Genomic DNA, 18219 nt, shown 5'->3' with positions numbered 1-18219 from the left:
AATGGAGATTTTTTCAGTAACCTTCCCCTGGAGTGGGGGAGGGAATGGAGATTTTGCGGTATCCTTCCCCTGGAGTGGGAGGGAATGGAGATTTTTCAGTAACCTTCCCCTGGAGTGGGGAGGGAATGGAGATTTTGCAGTATCCTTCCCCTGGAGTGGAGAGGGAATGGAGATTTTGCAGTAACCTTCCCCTGGAGTGGGGAGGGAATGGAGATTTTGCAGTATCCTTCCCCTGCCACGCCCACCAAGCCACTCCACGCCTAACAAGCCAAGCCCATAGAACTAGTAGTAAGTTTTTTGAATCCCACCACTGGAATAAATCAACATTGTTGGGTACCGGAGGCTGTTTGGAAGCACACTTCAAACAGCTCACCTGAAGAAGGCTTCTGACTCCATCTCTAAAGCTATCGGCCGCCACCCGCAGCGTAAAAAGCTTTCCTTTTATCTTCGCCAGCCAAGCCTGCTTGGTTGTCATGCCACTATCATCTCTGTAACGGCACAGTTGCGTGGGCCCTGTGTGACACAATCATGCATAGAGAAGCGCTCCACATTATGCCCAGCACAATAGCGTGATTCGAGGGAGGGACTGAATCGACTCGGTGAGGGGCTGCGACGTGAGTCAAGGGGGGAAAAAATTAGATCCCCACAAAAGATTTGGAAAAAAAAAAGAGATTCAATCTTTTTGAAAAGAAGCTTGCTGGTCCAAATCATTCATTTCTCCCTTCAGTCTGTGTGAGCCACTTAAGTTTCGTGATATAACTAGAAATGGCCCATTTGAAAATCCCATTTTGGGAGAGTTTTAATTAACGGTGTGAAACATGAAGGATTAGCAGAGGAGCTCAAAGGTAATTGGACCCAAGTATTGTATTCACCGTTATTTTTTTTTTTAAAAAAAAATAACTGTGAACTATACTATGAACTAGTGTATAATGTTCGTAGTTCATAATTTCTGCGTGAAAGACTCCCTAAGCTGGGGATTTAAGCCTGGAGTTTTTGCATAAAAGAATATAGCAGAAGATTGGGAACCAAAGAAAGGGCATTCTAAATTGTGGAGGGTGTTTCTTTTTTTTTGTTTCCCCTGTGGAGAAGACAACTTGCAATTCTCTTCGGCAATAACCGGCTACCAATTTCACCTGATGTCACCTAGAGTGTCACATAGAGTTGGAAGGGACCTTGTAGGTCATCTAGCCCAACCTCCCGCTCAAGCAGGAGACCCTACACCATTCCTGACTGAGGGCAGTCCAGTCTCTTCTTGAAAGTCTCAAGTGAAGAAGCCCCCACAACTTCCGAAGGCAACTTCTGTTTCATGGGTTGATCGTTCTCACTGTCAGAACTTTTCTCCTTATTTCCAGGTTGAATCTCTCCTTGTTCAGTTTCCATTCATTATTCCTTGTCTGGCCTTCAGGTGCCTTGGAAAATAGCTTGACCCCCTTGACACCCCCTCAAATATTGGAAGGCTGCTATCCTGTCTCCCCTGGTCCTTCTCTTCACTAGACTAGCCATGCCCAGTTCCTGCCACCTTTCTTCATATGATTTAGTCTCCAGTCCCTCATCATCCTGGTTGCTCTTCTCTGCACTCTTTCTGGAGTCTCAACATCTTTTTATAGTGGGGTGACCAAAACTGGATGCAGGATTCTAGGTGTTTGTCTTACTAAGGCTTTATATAGTGGAATTAGTACTTCCCCTGGTCTTGAGGTCTGAGGTGGCGCAGTGGTTAGGGTGCAGTACTGCAGGCCACTTCAGCTGACTGTTATCTGCAGTTCAGTGGTTCTAATCTCACTGGCTCAAGGTTGACTCAGCCTTCCATCCTTCCGAGGTGGGTGAAATGAGGACCCAGACTGTGGGGGCAATATGCTGACTCTGTAAACCGCTTAGAGAGGGCTGAAAGCCCTATGAAGCGGTATATAAGTCTAACTGCTATTGCTATTGCTATTGATTGTATCCCTCTGTTAATGCAACTTAGGATTGCATTGGCTCTTTTGGCTGCTGCTGCACACTGCTGGCTCATATTGTCCACTAAGATTCCAAGATGCCTCTCCTTTCCCCCACTGCGTTTTGCTTTGCAATTATTTTTTTTCAAATTAGATTAGCATTTGGAACTTCTTGGAGAGTTTTATTACTGTTGGCTGCCCTAAATGTTTTGTCAACATTTAGAAGCGGAGTAGATATGTTTTACGTAAACAAACATATGCCGATGAATCCCATTTTTGACACGTGGCAGTTTACAAGTCTGTTGACCATGTAATTCCAGTCTAGCTGTGTAAAGTATGAATTTGAAGCAATTGTGAACAGGCTTCTTTTGTCGTTTGTAATTGAGCCTGCCTGCCTGTCTCAAAAGGGCTAAGATATGCTGAAAATAATGGGCTTGTTCAAGGACTGGTTTGCTAAGGCTTCATACGGGTGGCCCTCGACCTACGGCCACAGTTTCATCCCAACACCAGCAGTGCAGCAAGAGGTAAGATCTTTTTCTTTCATGAGTTCTGTTTCATCGTTTGCACAAAAGAAACGCCGCGGAAATCTGACTTAGGGCGACGGCGCATATATCAGCAGAGAGGGCTATGCGCAGGGCCGGATTTTCCTATAGGCTAACTAGGCTTCAGCCTAGGGCCTCAAGATCAAGAGGGGCCTACATTCAAATCGTTAGCAAAATTAAATTACACTATTCTAAAAACAGTGAACACTAAAACACTGAACCGAAAACAAGGAGAAATTCTACGCATATGACTAATAAACAACATAAAATGTATTGGTTAAGATTGTTCCAGCGCCGCGGCAGTTGGGGAGCCCGCCCATGTTCCCGCACCGGCGGTTGGGCGAGAGGCGCGGCCGCTCTCAGTAGCTGCCCTGTCGACGCGGAGCCCACCGGCGGCCAGGCAAGTGAGGGCGAGGGGGCCGAGACGGGCAGCTGAGCGCAGCAGGGGAGGTGGCTGGCCTCGCTGCCTTTGCCGCAGAGCAGAGCCGCCCTCCGTCGGGAGGCCAGCTATATATATTGATATCACAGTAATTATGTATTTTATTGTCTCTCATGCAATTTACAAACTTAATAATGGGAGGTGAAAGGGCCTCTTAAGTGGAATAGCCTAGGGCCTCTTTTCATCTAAATCTGGCCCTGGCTCTGTGTGCCATAAGTCCGTCACCACAGTTCTCGTGGCTTGCTCTGTCAGTTTTGGTGGCGGAGCTATCTGCCAACAATGACAGGCAAGCCACTGGAAAACCCCACTCCTTACCAGCACTGATGTTACCTAGTTTGATTAATAAAACGTCTGCAAGAAAACCAGCAAACTCAAACAGCACCCTTCACTTCAACCCCGAGCTACAGACATTCTCCTTGATTCGTATAAACATCACTCTTTACAGCAATTAAAAAATAAATAAAACAGGTACTTAACCGTAGTTTTTCCCCAATGGCTATCAAAATTTAGATTCAGGCATCAGCTGAATATAAACTAAACAAAGCATTAATAGATATAAATAAGAATCACTTAAAATCTTAATGGGAGTTGGAATGATAAGCTGACTGCTATTTTATCATTCTCTTATTTTCCCAGTTAAATAGCTTACGATAGTTCATTATGCCAATTTTTATTAGTCAATAAAACAAAGTGTTACTAACTTTTTAGAGAAGGAAATTAAAATACCTAAACCATATATAACAGCATGTTACATAAAATATTTGCAGACATATAAAACTAGAAACCAATAAGTTAAAAAATTGGAAACCTTTCTCTCCAAAGCTTTTAGACCGGAATAAAATACCCATTGGAATAAAAGTAAAACTTAAGTGTTATAAATTAACAGGGGAAAAAAAATCCTTTATTGAATTGTGCTGTTTTTATTATTTGGAAGAGTCACTTGTAAAAATAAGTTTATTTTATCCAAGTAGCCCTCGACCTACCACCCCAATTGACCCCCAAATTTCTGCTGCTAAGCAAGACAGTTGTTAAGGTGAGTTGTGCCTCATTTTACGACCTTTCTTGCCATGGCTGTTAAGTGAATCGCTGCAGTTGTTCAGTTAGTAAGACGGTTGCTAAGCGAATCTCGTTCCCCATTGACCTTGCCTGTCGGAAAGTCACAAAAGGGGAATCTCATGACCCCCCTTTTGCACTTGCAGCCGTCACAAATATGAGTCAGTTGTCAAGGGTCCAAATTTTGACCATGTGACTGTGGGGATCTTGCAATGGTCGTAAGTGTGAAAAACGGTTATAATTCACTTTTTTCGGTCAACTTCCAACTGTCCCTAAAGGAATGGCTACCTGTTGTGGCCCAGCAGGAGCCGTTGGAGCTGCCACCAGACTCCGACAGCGAGGGGCCCTATGAGTCGGCCCTGGAGGATGTGGAGGACCCTGGACAGGGTTCTGACTCTGAGCAGGGCACAGAGAACTGGTTGGCCACCAGGTGGCACCTGAGCCTTGGATCAGTGGGGAGGAGACAAGGGAGAGTGATCCAGAAGCCAGCAGGGAGTTGTTTCTGGATGCACGCCATCGAAGAGCTACTCGCGTCAAGAACAACTATGTAATTACAGGAGGTAATTACGCTCAGCTGATGGTCATTAGGCTCCTCTCCAGACTATAAAAAAGACTGCTTGTGCCATGCCCTTCTTGCAGAAGTCAACACTTTGACTAAAGAGAAATAAACTTGGCAGGCTGGATTGCTGCCAGAGTTTGTCTGAATTGCTGCCAAGGTTTGTCGGACTTGCTGCCAAGATCCTTATCTGTTTGTTTACTTGGCTTTCAGCCACTGAGAGTCTAGTCTTGTTATTAAAGGACATTCTCATTAAGCGTGTCTTGGCGCTCGTTACTGGACGGAGGAGTGGGTCAGAACAGCTACCTGTATACAGGAGAAGCTTTTTCCATATACAGGTAGAGCTTTCTATGACTTAGCTTTCTGTGTAGAAAACCTGCAGTTTCCAATTGCCCTAACAAGAGAGCCATTTTTTGAATCACGTAGAGAGCTGAATGATCCAAACTTACCATGTAAACTTCACAGCAGAGGCAAAGACCATTGTTCTTCGTGAATGAATGAGCGATGTCCAACAAAGCTGGTCTTATCATAGGGCCTCCTGTTAAAACGATACACTGAGGCCTGCAAAAGAAGAAGATGCATTACACCAAGTGAGATTCAGCCGGTTCGCACCTATCCAGGAGAACCGGTTGTTAAACTTTCTAAGCAGTTTGGAGAACCGGTTGTTGGAAGAAATCTCCTTTTGTTTCCCCCCCCCCACTTTACAGGGCTAATCCTGTAAGGAAGGCAGGAAGGAAACATTCTGGTGTTGTTTCTAGCCTCATCTTGATTGCCCTGCTTACGGAAATTGCCTCTCCGGTTAACCCTTATTCCATTGCAACAGCCAAGGCGAAGCACCCATCGACCTGAGTGAGGTTGAGTTGGCCACGCCCCCCAGTCACTTGACCACCGAGCCCCACCTACCCAGCTGGTCATTAGGGCAGAGAACTGGTTGTTAAGTTATTTGAATCCCATCACTGATTACATCTGATGGTGCATTTACATCTGAAAAGAGGATAGGGTGGGGTAGGGTAGGTAGGGTAGGGTAGGGCAGGGTAGGGTAGGGTAGGATAGGATAGGACGGACAGGACAGGACAGGACAGGACAGAATTAATAGAATAGAATAGAATAAAATAGAAAAGAATAGAATAGAACTGGAAGGGACCTTGGAAATCTTCTAGTCCAGCCCCCTGCTCAAGCAGGAGAACCAATACAATCTCAAACAAGTGACTCTCCTCTCTCTTCTTGAAAATCTCCAGTGATGGAGCACCCACGATTTCTGGAGGCAAGCTGTTCCACTGGTTTATTGTTCAGAAGTTTATCCTTAATTTCAGGTTGCTTCTCTCTTTGTTTCGTTTCCAACCACTATTTCTTGTCCTGCCCTCTGATGCTTTGGAGAATAATTTGACGCCTTCTTCTTTGTGGCAGCCCCTCAAATACTGAAATACTGCTGTTGTGTCACCCCTATTTCTCATTTTCTTTAGACTAGCCAGACCCCAAAACTGGCAGCTGTTCTTCCTATGGTTTAGTCTCCAGGCCTCTGATCATCTTAACTGCTCTTCTCTAGCGCTCTACATGGGGCTACCCTTGAAAAGTGTTCGGAGACTGCAACTAGTCCAGAATGCAGCCGCGCGAGCGATATTGGTGTACCTAGGTACAGCCATGTTACACCTATCCTCCGGATGCAATTCAAGGTGTTAGTTATTACCTTTAAAGCCCTACATGGCTTAGGACCAGCATACCTGCGAGACCGCCTACTGCCACACTCCTCCCGTGGCCGGTAAGATCCCACAGGGTTGGCCTCCTGCGGATGCCGTCAGCCAGACAATGTCCCCGGAGGAGAGCCTTCTCTGTGGCTGCCCCGACCCTTTGGAGCGAACTAACCCTCAGAAACTTGTCCTAATTTATTTTTACTTTCTTTTATTTTCTTTCTCTTCCCTTCTGTAAGCCGCCCAGAGTCCTTCGGGATTGGGCGGCCTATAAATAAAATTAAACTTGAGAGGAAAAGGATGAGGGAAAAGCAGAGGAAGAATTGGAGGGAATGTAAGAGTAGGAGAGAGGGGAGGAAAGGGAAGAAGAAGGGAAGGGTAAGGAGAGGAAGGGGAAGGAGAGAAGGGAAAGGAGAGGAGGAGAAGGAAGGAGAGAAGAAAGAGAAGAAAGGGGGGAAGGAAGGAGGGAAGGAAGGAGAGAAGGAGAGAAGAAAGGAAGGAAAGGGAGGAGGAAGGAAGGAGGGAAGGAAGGAGGGAGGGAAGCAAGGAGGGAAGGAAGGAGAGAAGAAAGGAGGGAAGGAGGGAAGGAAGGAGAGAGGAAGGGGGGAAGGAAGGAGGAAAGGAAAGGAAAGGAAGGAGAGAAGGAAGAAGAAAGGAGGGAAGGAAGGAGGGAAGGAAGGAGGGAAGGAGAGAAGAAGGAGGGAGGGAAGGGGAAGGAGGGAGGGAAGGAAGAAGCAAAGGAAGGAGAGAAGGAGAGAAGAAAGGAGGGAAGGAAGGAGGGAAGGAAGGAAGAAGAAGTAGGATTGTTGTAAAATAAGATGGGTTTATGGGATGGTAAGAAAGCAACTTCATTTATATTGTCAACTGTAGGGGAGAAAAATTGTTACAAATACATATTAATAACAGCGATGAGATCATATAATTGTGAATGTATATATGAGGGAAAAAAATTAAATTAAACTTACAAACTTCTCTGAACTTTTTCCAAAGTCTCAACATCTTTTTTTTTTTTTTGTAGCATGGTGTCCAAAATTGGTTGCAGTATTCCAGCTGTGGTCTTAACTAGGGTTTTTGTAAAGCAGTGCTGATACTACCCTTGATCTTGATTCTAAGCCTCTGTTTATACAACCCAATCGTTGAATCAGTTCCTTCAACAACCTACCGGAAGTTTTTCACGTGGTCATCCACTGTGGTTAGTTGCAGGGCGCTCTCAACAGCATTAATGTAGTATAAGGCCTGGGCAGATGAACCCCAGTTTACTTCTGTGGTGCAAGCAACAAAACAAACCCACATCAATTTTAGCTTCTATATTTAACAAAAGTCATTTTTTTTAAACAGATACCATATTTATGATCCCTTGTAACAGTGATGGGATTCAGCCAGTTCCCACCTATTCGGGAGAACCGGTTCTTAATTTTCTAAGAGGTTCAGAGAACCGATTGTTGGAAGAAATCTTCTTTTGGTTTTTTTCCGCTTTACAGGGCTAACCTGTAAGGAAGGCAGGAAGGAAACATTCTGGTGTTGTTTCTAGCCTCATCTTTATTGCTCTGCTTACAGAAACTGCCTCTCCGGTTAACCCTTATTACATTGTAATAGCTAAGACAAGCGCCCATCGACCTGAGTGAGGTTGAGTTGGCCACGCCCACACGGTCACATCACCACTAAGCCCTGCCTACCCACCTGGTCATTAGGACAGAGAACCGGTTGTTAAATTATTTGAAACCCACCACTGCCTTGTAATAAGAAGTATCGTGTTTTCCCCAAAATAAGACCTAACCGGAAAATACCGTACTTTTCAAAGTATAAGATGCACCCTTTCCGCCCCAAAAAGAGGGTGAAAATTTGGGTGTGTCTTATACACTGAATGTAGCCTCACCCACTCTCACCAGAAGCCAAAAACGCAAGGCATAGAGGCAGCAATGGTCTGTGCTGAGTGCAAAACTAAGAAGAGCCGAGGTGGTGCAGTGGTTAGGGTGCAGGCCACTTCAGCTGATTTGTTATCTGCAGTTCAGCGGTTCTAATCTCACCGGCTCAAGGTTGACTCAGCCTTCCATCCTTCCGAGGTGGGTGAAATGAGGACCCAGACTGTGGGGGCGATATGCTGACTCTGTAAACCACCGCGGTATATAAGTCTTATTGCTATTGCTATTGCTAAACCTGCTGCTCTGAAGTGAAACTGAAACTGTTCTCTCCTTCTACCTGTGTTTGCTTGTATTTACTACCCCGTTGGAAAACCCACTTTTGGTATTGTATATTTACTTCGTGCGTTATATTATATCAAGAGAAGTGAACAAATCCTGCTGAATCAGTTACCTGTGGGTGCTTTCTGGATGGGATTGCTGCGACAAACTCTTGACAGTGATGTTGGCTATTTACATCACTTTCCAGCTTATTTGTCTCTGTGCAATTTAGAGATTCTTCTAGAATTGAAGACACTGCGGTCTTACTTTTTTAAAAGCCTTGCTTGGCTTCTGAACAACCTGCCCCCAAATTTCACAATGAAGTAGAAACCTTTTTCAAAAGCAAACCGTGATGTCTGTTTTATGCGAACCACAATTCGACAAGAACATTTTTCCCCCGCCCTTTTGAGAACCACGTAGCTTGTAATATAATATTTGATAGAAAAGAGGCTCGTGAAAGAAAAAAAAGAAGCAGAGAAAGCCAACGCATGCATTTTGAGCTTGCACAACGTTCACACAAAGCTAAAGAAATATGGTTTACTTTGGAGGAGGGGACCGACCAGTGGTGGGTTTCAAAAATTGTTCGAACCTCCTCTGTGCGTGTGGCCTCCTTTGTGGGAGCGGCTTGCCGCCCATGTGACCGGATGGGAGTGGCTTGCCGTCCATGTGACCGGATATGAAGATGCCGACGACACTTGTCAGAACCACCTTAAATTACCTCACACACAGCACTGGCATGCATAAGAATAGGATGTAAACTTGTTTTTTAAAAGGCATCTTTGGTTTGCGTTAAAACAACTTCAACACACGCAATGTTCTGATTGCACCACAAACGCAGTAGTCATCCTTACCTTTCACAGAGGCACTGAGTTTTATAAATAGGAGCATGATAGTGTAGAATAATCATATCCAAGGACCAGTGGTGGGTTTCAAAAAAATTTGGAACCTCTTCTGTAGGTGTGGCCTGCTTTCCGGGTCCACTGGTGGAACCTCTTCTAACCGGTTCGGTAGATTTGACGAACCGTTCTACCGAATAGGTGCGAACTGGTAGGAACCCACCTCTGGGACCGACAGAAAGTGAATGTGACAGCATAGCTATTAGACTTCTAACTAATAATATTAAGAACGAGCTAGCAAGCAAGGAAGCCAGACAAGGTTTCTGGTTAATTCCCATGCTCTGTGTAGAAAAGCTACTATATGCTGCTCTACAGAACTCATAAAAACCTGATTACTAGCAATATGTGGTAGTCTACAAAGAAATCATTTTTCAAAAGCTACCTTTGGTGATTCCTCCCGAGAATTGTTTTTTTTCCCTAACAGGAGAGAGCAAGCCAGATTAAAATGGCAGCAAGTCATCTGACAGATAGCATTAGTTATCAGAGATGCGAATACACTGCGTTCTTAGGAGAGGGGGGGGGGAGGAAAGTGTACGGTGGTTTGAAATCTTTCCCACCCAGCTGCATTAAAAACACCCGGGGGAGAAGCAGAAGAAGGGAAGAAGGCAAAATTGAAATCGGAATGTTCTTTTTTAAAAAGAATTCCTCTAGGAACATCCCCTGGTAACCAAATGAGATGCGACAGGGAAAGGTTGATGGATTTCGATGTGGACCTATCCAAGTTACGCATGCCATGAGAAAGAAAAACAAAAGAATAGCAACTGTAAATTACCCTATGGCTTTTGTCTGGTTTTTGTGTTTTGGGTGTGCTTCTTTTGATTACATCTGCTTGTTTCATCTGTATCACTTTTTCAACTGCCAGATTGGTTAGGGTGTCGTTCCAGCAAGGATATATTTGTATTTTTTATTTTGATGATGATGAGAAGGAGGAGGAGGAGGAAGAGGAGGAGGAAGAGGAGGAGGAGGAGGAGGAGACTGGACAGTCACTTGTCTGGGATTGTACAGGTTCTCCTGCTTCAGCAGGGGGCTGAAATAGAAGATCTCCAAGATCCCTTCCAGCTTCTATTCTCTTCTCTTCTCTTCTGTTCTCTTCTTTCTACCCTATCCTACCCTACCCTATCATAGCCTTCTGTTCTGCTCTATTCTATTCTATTCTATTCTCTTGTTCTGTTCTATTCTATTCTATTTGTTCTGTTATGTTCTGTTGTATTCTATTCTTCTTTCTATCCTATCCTATCATAGCCTTCTGTTCTGTTCTATTCTATTCTATTCTACTCTATTCTTCTTCCTATCCTATCCTATCATAGCATTCTATTCTATTCTATTCATTCCATTCCATTTTATTCTATTCTATTCTAATCTTCTTTCTATCCTATCCTATCATAGCTTTCTATTCTATTCTACTCGTTCTGTTCTATTCGTTCTGTTCTATTCTATTCTATTTGTTCAGTTCTATTCTATTCTATCTATTCTATTTGTTCAGTTCTATTCTATTTGTTCAGTTCTATTCATTCTTCTTCTATCCTATCCTATCATAGCATTCTATTCTATTCTATTCTTCTTTTTCTCCTATCCTATCATAGCCTTCTGTTTTATTTGTTCTGTTCTATTATTCTTCTTTCTATCCTATCCTATCCTATCCTATCCTATCCTATCCTATCCTATCCTATCCTATCCTATCCTATCCTATCCTACAGGGCAATATAATCAGTTATAAACTAGAACAGAAAACCTTTGGGATGTGGGATTTTAACTAACAGTGGACAGAAAAGGAATAAGAGCTGAGCCTCATATTAGAAATTATTTCTAATACAAAGATTCTGTCCCAGAACAGCCAAGGGAGCTAAGTATATCTAGCCTATCAAAGAGAAGGATTAGGGAGGATGATAACTGTCTTCCAATACTTGAAGGGCTGACATAAAGAAGAGGGGATTGACTTGTTCTCCAAAACACCAGAAGAGGACAAGACAAGAAGTAATGGGTTGGAACCGTGTTGGAGAGATCCAACCTACAACCTTACAAACAGCTGTAAGTTGTTCTGTAAGTTCTGGCATTCCTAATGCCAGAACTCTCCCTTAGTGGGTTTTTTTTTGGGGGGGGGGATTAAGCCTGGATTTTGGAAGTCTGGTGACCATTAACACTCCTTCAACAAGCCAGAATTAAGGGTGTCTGTGATCTTAAAGAAAACAAGGACTTGGGGGACAAGATAGCAGTCTTCCATTATCTCAGGAGCTGCCCCAAAGTAGAGGGAGTCAAGCTATTGTCCAAAGCACCTAAAGGCAGGACAAGAGCAATGGGTGGAAACTAATCAAGGAGAGAAGCAACCTAGAACTAAGGAGAAATTTCCTGACAGTTAGAACAATTAATAAGTGGAACAACTTGCCTCCAGAAGTTGTAAATGTTCCAACACTAGAAATTTTCAAGAATAGACTGGATAACCACTCGTCTTGGATGGTATGGTCTCTTGAGCAGGGGGTTGGGCTAGAAGACCTCTTAGATATCTTCCAACTCTTTTATCCTGTTAAATCTCTCCCATTCTAACCATGACAGTATCAATCCCAGAGATGACACCACATATATTTTTCCTGCACTGAACAGGAGTAAGGGAAAAACCCTAAAAAGTGCCAACGATCCCGTTTTCCTTGCTGTAATTGGAAGTCTTGGAAAATGATCACTTCCTAAATGATTGATTAATCGGTTACTTAGAAGATCTTATGACTTGGTTTAATCATGTAGTCTCAATACCATTTAAGGTGTGGTTGGCCCCTATGATCTAGCAACAGTTGTGATAGAGCCAAGGTGGCGCAGTGGTTAAATGCAGCACTGCAGGCTACTGCTAGATCAGCAGTTCAGCGGTTCAAATCTCACCGGCTCAGGGTTGACTCAGCCTTCCATCCTTCCGAGGTGGGTAAAATGAGGACCCAGATTGTTGGGGGCAATATGCTGACTCTCTGTAAACCGCTTAGAGAGGGCTGAAAGCCCTATGAAGCGGTATTAAGTCTACTATGCTATTGATCGGAATGGAGTTGTGTGGGATCTATCACTGGAGGTTTTCAAGTATAGGCTGGACTGTCAGGCCTGCAATTATATTCCTTTTAGAATTTTGGCCTGCCACACTTTCTTCTTATTTCATTATGCTGTTTCATTAGTATAGTTGATGGGAGGGGGGAATAGACAGGAGTAGGATTGTGGAATGTGTTGTTTTCATTCTTTTCTAGAAGCCAAGGTCATCTTTTGTCTCCGCACTTTTACACCTGACCGGAAGCAGCTGGGTGGAGACGCCAGCGTGGAAGAAGAAGATTGGACCATGTGATGGATTGAGGGTGGGGGACAAGATCATGAATTTTTAACTGGGTGGGATTCTGATGTCATTTCCAGAATTGGGATTAATATAGATGTGCTAAGATGTCTGCTTTATTAAATTGGAACTTTAAGGATCATTTTGCCTGGGACTCCGATTTAATTCTACATGATACTTGGAATGCTGACATGGCAACTATTGGCCTTGGATGGTATGGGATCTCCTGCCTTAAGTAGTGGGTTGGACTAGAAGACCTCTGAGATAGGAGACAAACGATGACCTTGGTCTTCTAGAAAAGAATGAAAACAACACATTCCACATCCTACTTTCTATTCCCCCTTCCCATCAACTATATTAATGAAACAGCATAATGAAATAAGAGAAAGTGTGGCAGGCCAAAATTCTAAAAGGAATATAGCCCCATGATTCCATGTTTTGTTCTATACTATAGACTCTATTGACGTTTTCTCACGCCACCTTGAGCAATTCATTCATTCATTCATTCATTCATTCATCATCATTCATTCATTCATTCATTCATTCATTCATTCTGAGCCTTACCTGGCTTCTTGTAGGTCACATAAATATAAAGAAAGAACTCAATTGCGTACGTGATGAGAGCCGCCCACCAGTTAATGACAAACACACCACATAGCACAGCTCCAAAAAGGGACACCCACATGTTGTTACCGAAAGGCAGGTCTCCAGCCTGTGGAAGTCAGAGAAAGTGGATCAATCAATCAGCCAGATAAGAGGGAATTGATGGATGGATTGATGGATTGAGTAAATGCATAGTATTGCCCCATACAATCTAGCAATGGTTGTTATCAGAATGGAATTGTGGGGGCTTCAACACTGGAGGTTTTCAAGAATAGACTGGAAAACCATTTGTCTTGGGTGATTTAAGGCCTCCTGCCCTACACAGCAGTGGCCAAAATTGTGGAAACCTTTTGGGAAAAGTGTACAATGTTTTTGAGGTTTGATGACTAATAACATCCCCTTTTAAGGGGGGGAGTAGTACCATAAAATTATATATCAATGGAAAGATAATTTAATCAAGAATCTAATGCAATAACTTTGATGAAGGATTTGCTGTTAGAATAGCAGTTATAAAGAAGAAAAGTGAAACATGCAGGGGGAAAAAATGAGCTAAACAAAATTATCACCACGTCAGTTAATACTTAGTTGGGCAACCTTTAGCATGAATTACGGCCTTACAGCATCTTCCCATGGAGTCAACCAAGTCTTTTAGTTCTGTAGCTGTTATGATGGGAAATAAAGATTGAATGATTGCTACTATTAACTGGGTTTTATGGCTGGCTATATTTGGTAAGATTTTCATAGGATACAGATAATTGAACAAACTTTGTAGCATTACATTCTTGATTAAATGATCTTTCCATATATATAATTTTATGGTACTACTACTAAAAAAAAGTGGTGTTATTAGCCATCAAACCTCAAAAATACACTTTCCCCAAAAGGTTTCCGCAATTTTGGCCACTACAAGATCCCTTCCAATTCTTGTTATTGGAAGAACTGTGGCGGCTCAGTGGTTACAATGCAGTATTGCAGGATAACTCTGCCAACTGCCAGCAGTTCGATCCTGAGCGGCTCAAGGTGGACTCAGCCTTCCCTCCTTCCGAGGTGGGTAAAATGAGGACCCAGATTGTTGGGGGCAACAGGCTGACTCTTTAAACCGCTTAGAGGGGGCTGTAAAGCACTTTGAAGCAGTTATAAGTCTAAGTGCTATTGCTGTTGTCCTTCCTTCCTTCCTTCCTTCCTTCCTTCCTTCCCAGTGATTAGTACTGTAGTCTAACACTGCACACTGCCAGCAGTTCGATCCTGACTGGCTCAAGGTCGACTCAGCCTTCATCCTTCGGAGGTGGGTAAAATGATTCTTAGGGGAAAAGAAGCTGACTCTGTAAACCACTTAAAGAGGGCTATAAAAGCCCTGTGAAGCAGTATAAGTCTAAATGCTACTGCTATTGCCCTTCCTCCCTCCTTCCTTCCCTCCCTCCCTCCCTCCCTCCTTCCTTCCTTCCTTGTGGCTAGAATGCAGTATTGCAAGTTAATTGCCGACTGCCAGCAGTTTGATCCTGACTCGCTCAAGGTCGACTCAGCCTTCCATCCTTCCGAGGTGAGTAAAATGAGGACCCAGATTGTTGTGGGCAACAGCTGACTCTGTACAACCGCTTAGAGAGGGCTGTGAAGCCCTGTGAAGCGCTATATTCAAAGTGCTATTGCTATTCCTTACTCTGTTCCTTGCTTTGTCTTCCTCTGTTGAACAAGCATTACTGCCCATGTGGGAATTGGCATTGCCAGGCAGGTTTTGTTTACCGTGACTTTTATTTTGTTTCTCTTTACATGGTTTTTGTTCTGAGCCTCTCTGGGTTTGGTAAAGTCACAAAATAATAAAGAAAAGAGAGGAAATGTTCAAGCACTTGGCAGCTGACATGGTTTGGATTTATTTCACTTGTTAGAATCCAGCTAGCCTTACCCCAATATATTTACTACCCTCAGTCATTTCTCTGCATCTAATAAAACACAATTGTTGCCCAATAAAACATATGCCACACAATATAACAGGCAAGCCACCAAGGAGTACAAACACAGTTGTTCTTCAGCTTGTTGTGCCAGATTCGCCCCCTTAATGCTAAATCCCGATTCCTGCTTAAGCCCCTTGGAATTATTTGCTGTTGGAAGAGGTCTAAAAAGGGAGATGCCAAAATAACCCTCTCGATGCAAGTGAAAATCCGCAATGAGAAACTAACCTGGGATTTTGCATACGACGCGTGGAAGCAAGAGAAATTGATGCGTAGGAAGCCAGGAAGAAGTTGGAGATGATAGGGGCAATGGTATTCAGCTCAGCTATAAAACAAAAAAACACAATGACAAAATTTGGGGATGGATTGTGTCTGCGAAGGGAGATGTGAGATGGATTGCATTATTATTTTGTATTCTGTTCGTGTTGTGTTTGGATTCGTGCAATCATTTAAAAAAAGGATGTGGTGGCTCAGTGGCTAAGATGCTGAGCTTGTCGATCAGAAAGGTCGGCAGTTCGAATCCCTAGTGCCGCGTAATGGAATGAGCTCCCGTGACTTGTCCCAGCTTCTGTCAACCTAGCAGTTCGAAAGCACATAAAAAATGCAAGTAGAAAAATAGGGACCAGCTTTGGTGGGAAGGAAACAGCGTTCCGTGCGCCTTCGGCATTGAGTCATGCCAGCCACGTGATCATGGAGACGTCTTTGGACAGCACTGGTTCTTTGGCTTAGAAACGGAGATGAGCACCGCCCCCTAAAGTTGGGAATGACTAGCACTTATGTGCTTTACCTTCAATCATTTCAAAGCCAGGTATAACTAAAATTAACCTGAATCTGATAAGAACACTTCATTAAAGTATCCAGGTAGCCCTCAGTTTACAACCACAATTGGGCCTAAAATTTCTGCAATGAAGGGAGACCTTGGTTAAGTTCGCTTTGCTCTATTTTACAACCTTTCTTGATTCTTCTTCTTCTTCTTCTTCTTCTCTTCTTCTTCTTCTTCTTCTTCTTCTTCTTCTTCTTTTCTTCTTCTTCTTCTTCTCTCTTCTTCTTCTTCTTCTTCTTCTTCCTCCTCCTCCTCCTCCTCCTCCTCTCTCCTCTCTCCTCTCTCCTCTCTCCTCTCTCTCTCCTCCTCCTCCTCCTTCCCTTCCCCCTCCCCCTCTTCCTCCTCCTCTCTTTAGAATGGAGTAGATACCCAAACCAAAAAGCCTGTATTGTGACAAATCTTTGTGTGTATTCCAAATAGGAAATCACAAAGGATTTTAAACAGCGTAAGATGAAAGGAAGGATGATCAAATGGGAATGTTTCTAGCAGAAATCTTTCGGGGATCAGTGCTGTGAACCTATTATGAAAGCAGTAGAACCACTGTGCTGTTGGTTTGAACAACAGACCTTTTTTTTGCAGACATTTGGAAAAAAAGGGGGGGGGAAAAGCAGACTTTACGCTACCTTCAAAGACCCCCAAGAAGATGACTTCAAAAGCAGTTGGTAGCTTTCTTAAGGAACTGAGCGAGATGCATATATACTATATGAGCCTCTGTAGCCAAATATTTTGGAAGAGCAAAGCTTCCATTGATTCAATCACTCTCATACCTTGTGCAACCACGATGCAGCGTGCTTAACCATCATAGCTTGAGTGACCATAGGTAAGCACAAGGCACAAAAGTTAAAACATTAGCCTCAGTGGTGGGAATTCAAATAATTTAACAACCAGTTCTCTGCCAGTTGGGTAGGCGGGGCTCATTGGTCATGTGACTGGTGGGCATGGCCAACTCTACGTCACTCAGGTCGATGGGCGCTCGCCTTAGCTGTTACAATGGAATAAGGGTTAACCGAGAGGCAGTTTCTGTAATCAGGGCAATCAAAATTAGGCTAGAAACAACACCAGGATGTTTCCTTCCTGCCTTCCTTACAGGATTAGCCCTATAAAGTGGAGAAAACAAAAGGAGATTTCTTCCAACAACCGGTTCTCCGAACTGCTTAGAAAGTTAACACCACCGTTCTCCCGGCAGTGCGAACCGGCTGAATCCCAACATTGGGTGTGTGTCTGTGGGTTTATGTCAGTAACCACTTCACGTTGCTGCCGAAAGGCTAGCAAGTGATCCCAGCTTGCGTACAATTCTTTTGTTAGGTTGCATCTTTGCTCCTGTGGTTGAGTAAAACACAGCTGACTGCTGAATCAAATAAGACCGCAAATGAAGAAGGTGTGGTGTTTCTTACAATTTCCCTCCGAGATATCTTTTCTGCTGAAAACGCTGCCTCTCCCCAGTTGAGTTTCCCCAGGGGAAATGATACAATCGACTTTCATTTTTTTTCCAAAGATTAAATGTCTCTAGTGTGCAAACTCACAGTTTTGTAGAGACCCACCTTTAAGCGTTCTTAAAACGGGTGGAATTGGGACTGAAACCTATAGTGATTCAGGCCATTACACTTCCTCTTCGTGTGATGTCAAGTGCAGGAAAGCAGAGCAAACTGGTTTGCATCATCTTAATGGAAGTTGCTTAAATAGATAGAAGACATTTGTTCTGGTTGTAAGAAGAAGTAAGAAAACCGTTTGGCTGTAAGGACGGCCTTAAACTGGAATCTCTGCTTTCCTTGGCGAGCCATGCTTCAACTTCTCAAGGAATTCTCAACGATTCTCCAAACTGCTTAGAAAGTTACAACCGGTTCTCCAAATAGATGCGAACTGCGGAATCCCACATTGGTTAGCCTGATACTTAAACTTGGTCACTCAGGTCATTCAGTGAATGGCATATTTTCTTTTTAAAATTCATTGATTAAATTTACAGGCCGCCCATCTCGCTATCTAAAGTGATTCTGGGTAGCTTTTGATTGGTCCCTGCTGTTTTAGTCAATAGTCTAGAAGTTTGCATCTCTCATTTTTGTTGATCAGATTTTGACAGGCCTTTATGATACATTTCCATCGGAAGTGATAGTTTCTTCCTTTTCCTGGTCACTTGTTTAGTTAGCAGGGCCTCCGAGAGGATTATTAAGTTGCTGGAATAAGACTAATATGGGCTTCTCACCTATATACACATGGTCGCTAGTTTCTGTTTTTCCTTGCATTTTGAGCTCCAGATTTTTGAGATG

General features: G+C 43.4%; 1 protein-coding gene across 1 annotated transcript in view; it reads right to left on the bottom strand.

Annotated features, from left to right (window-relative positions):
- Positions 1-18219, bottom strand: part of SLC12A1 (solute carrier family 12 member 1) — a 52922-nt gene that overhangs the window by 12306 nt on the left and 22397 nt on the right. The window contains 7 exon segments of the mRNA XM_032233075.1: positions 374-517; positions 4974-5082; positions 7372-7471; positions 13148-13275; positions 13277-13298; positions 15363-15404; positions 15407-15457. Of these exon segments, the coding sequence (XP_032088966.1) occupies positions 374-517; positions 4974-5082; positions 7372-7471; positions 13148-13275; positions 13277-13298; positions 15363-15404; positions 15407-15457 (596 nt within the window).

The sequence above is a fragment of the Thamnophis elegans genome, chromosome 16 (genome assembly GCF_009769535.1).
Source record: "Thamnophis elegans isolate rThaEle1 chromosome 16, rThaEle1.pri, whole genome shotgun sequence".
Lineage (NCBI taxonomy): Eukaryota > Metazoa > Chordata > Lepidosauria > Squamata > Colubridae > Thamnophis > Thamnophis elegans.
The sequence above is the reverse complement of the archived record's forward strand: the minus strand, read 5'-3'. Positions and strand labels throughout refer to the sequence as shown.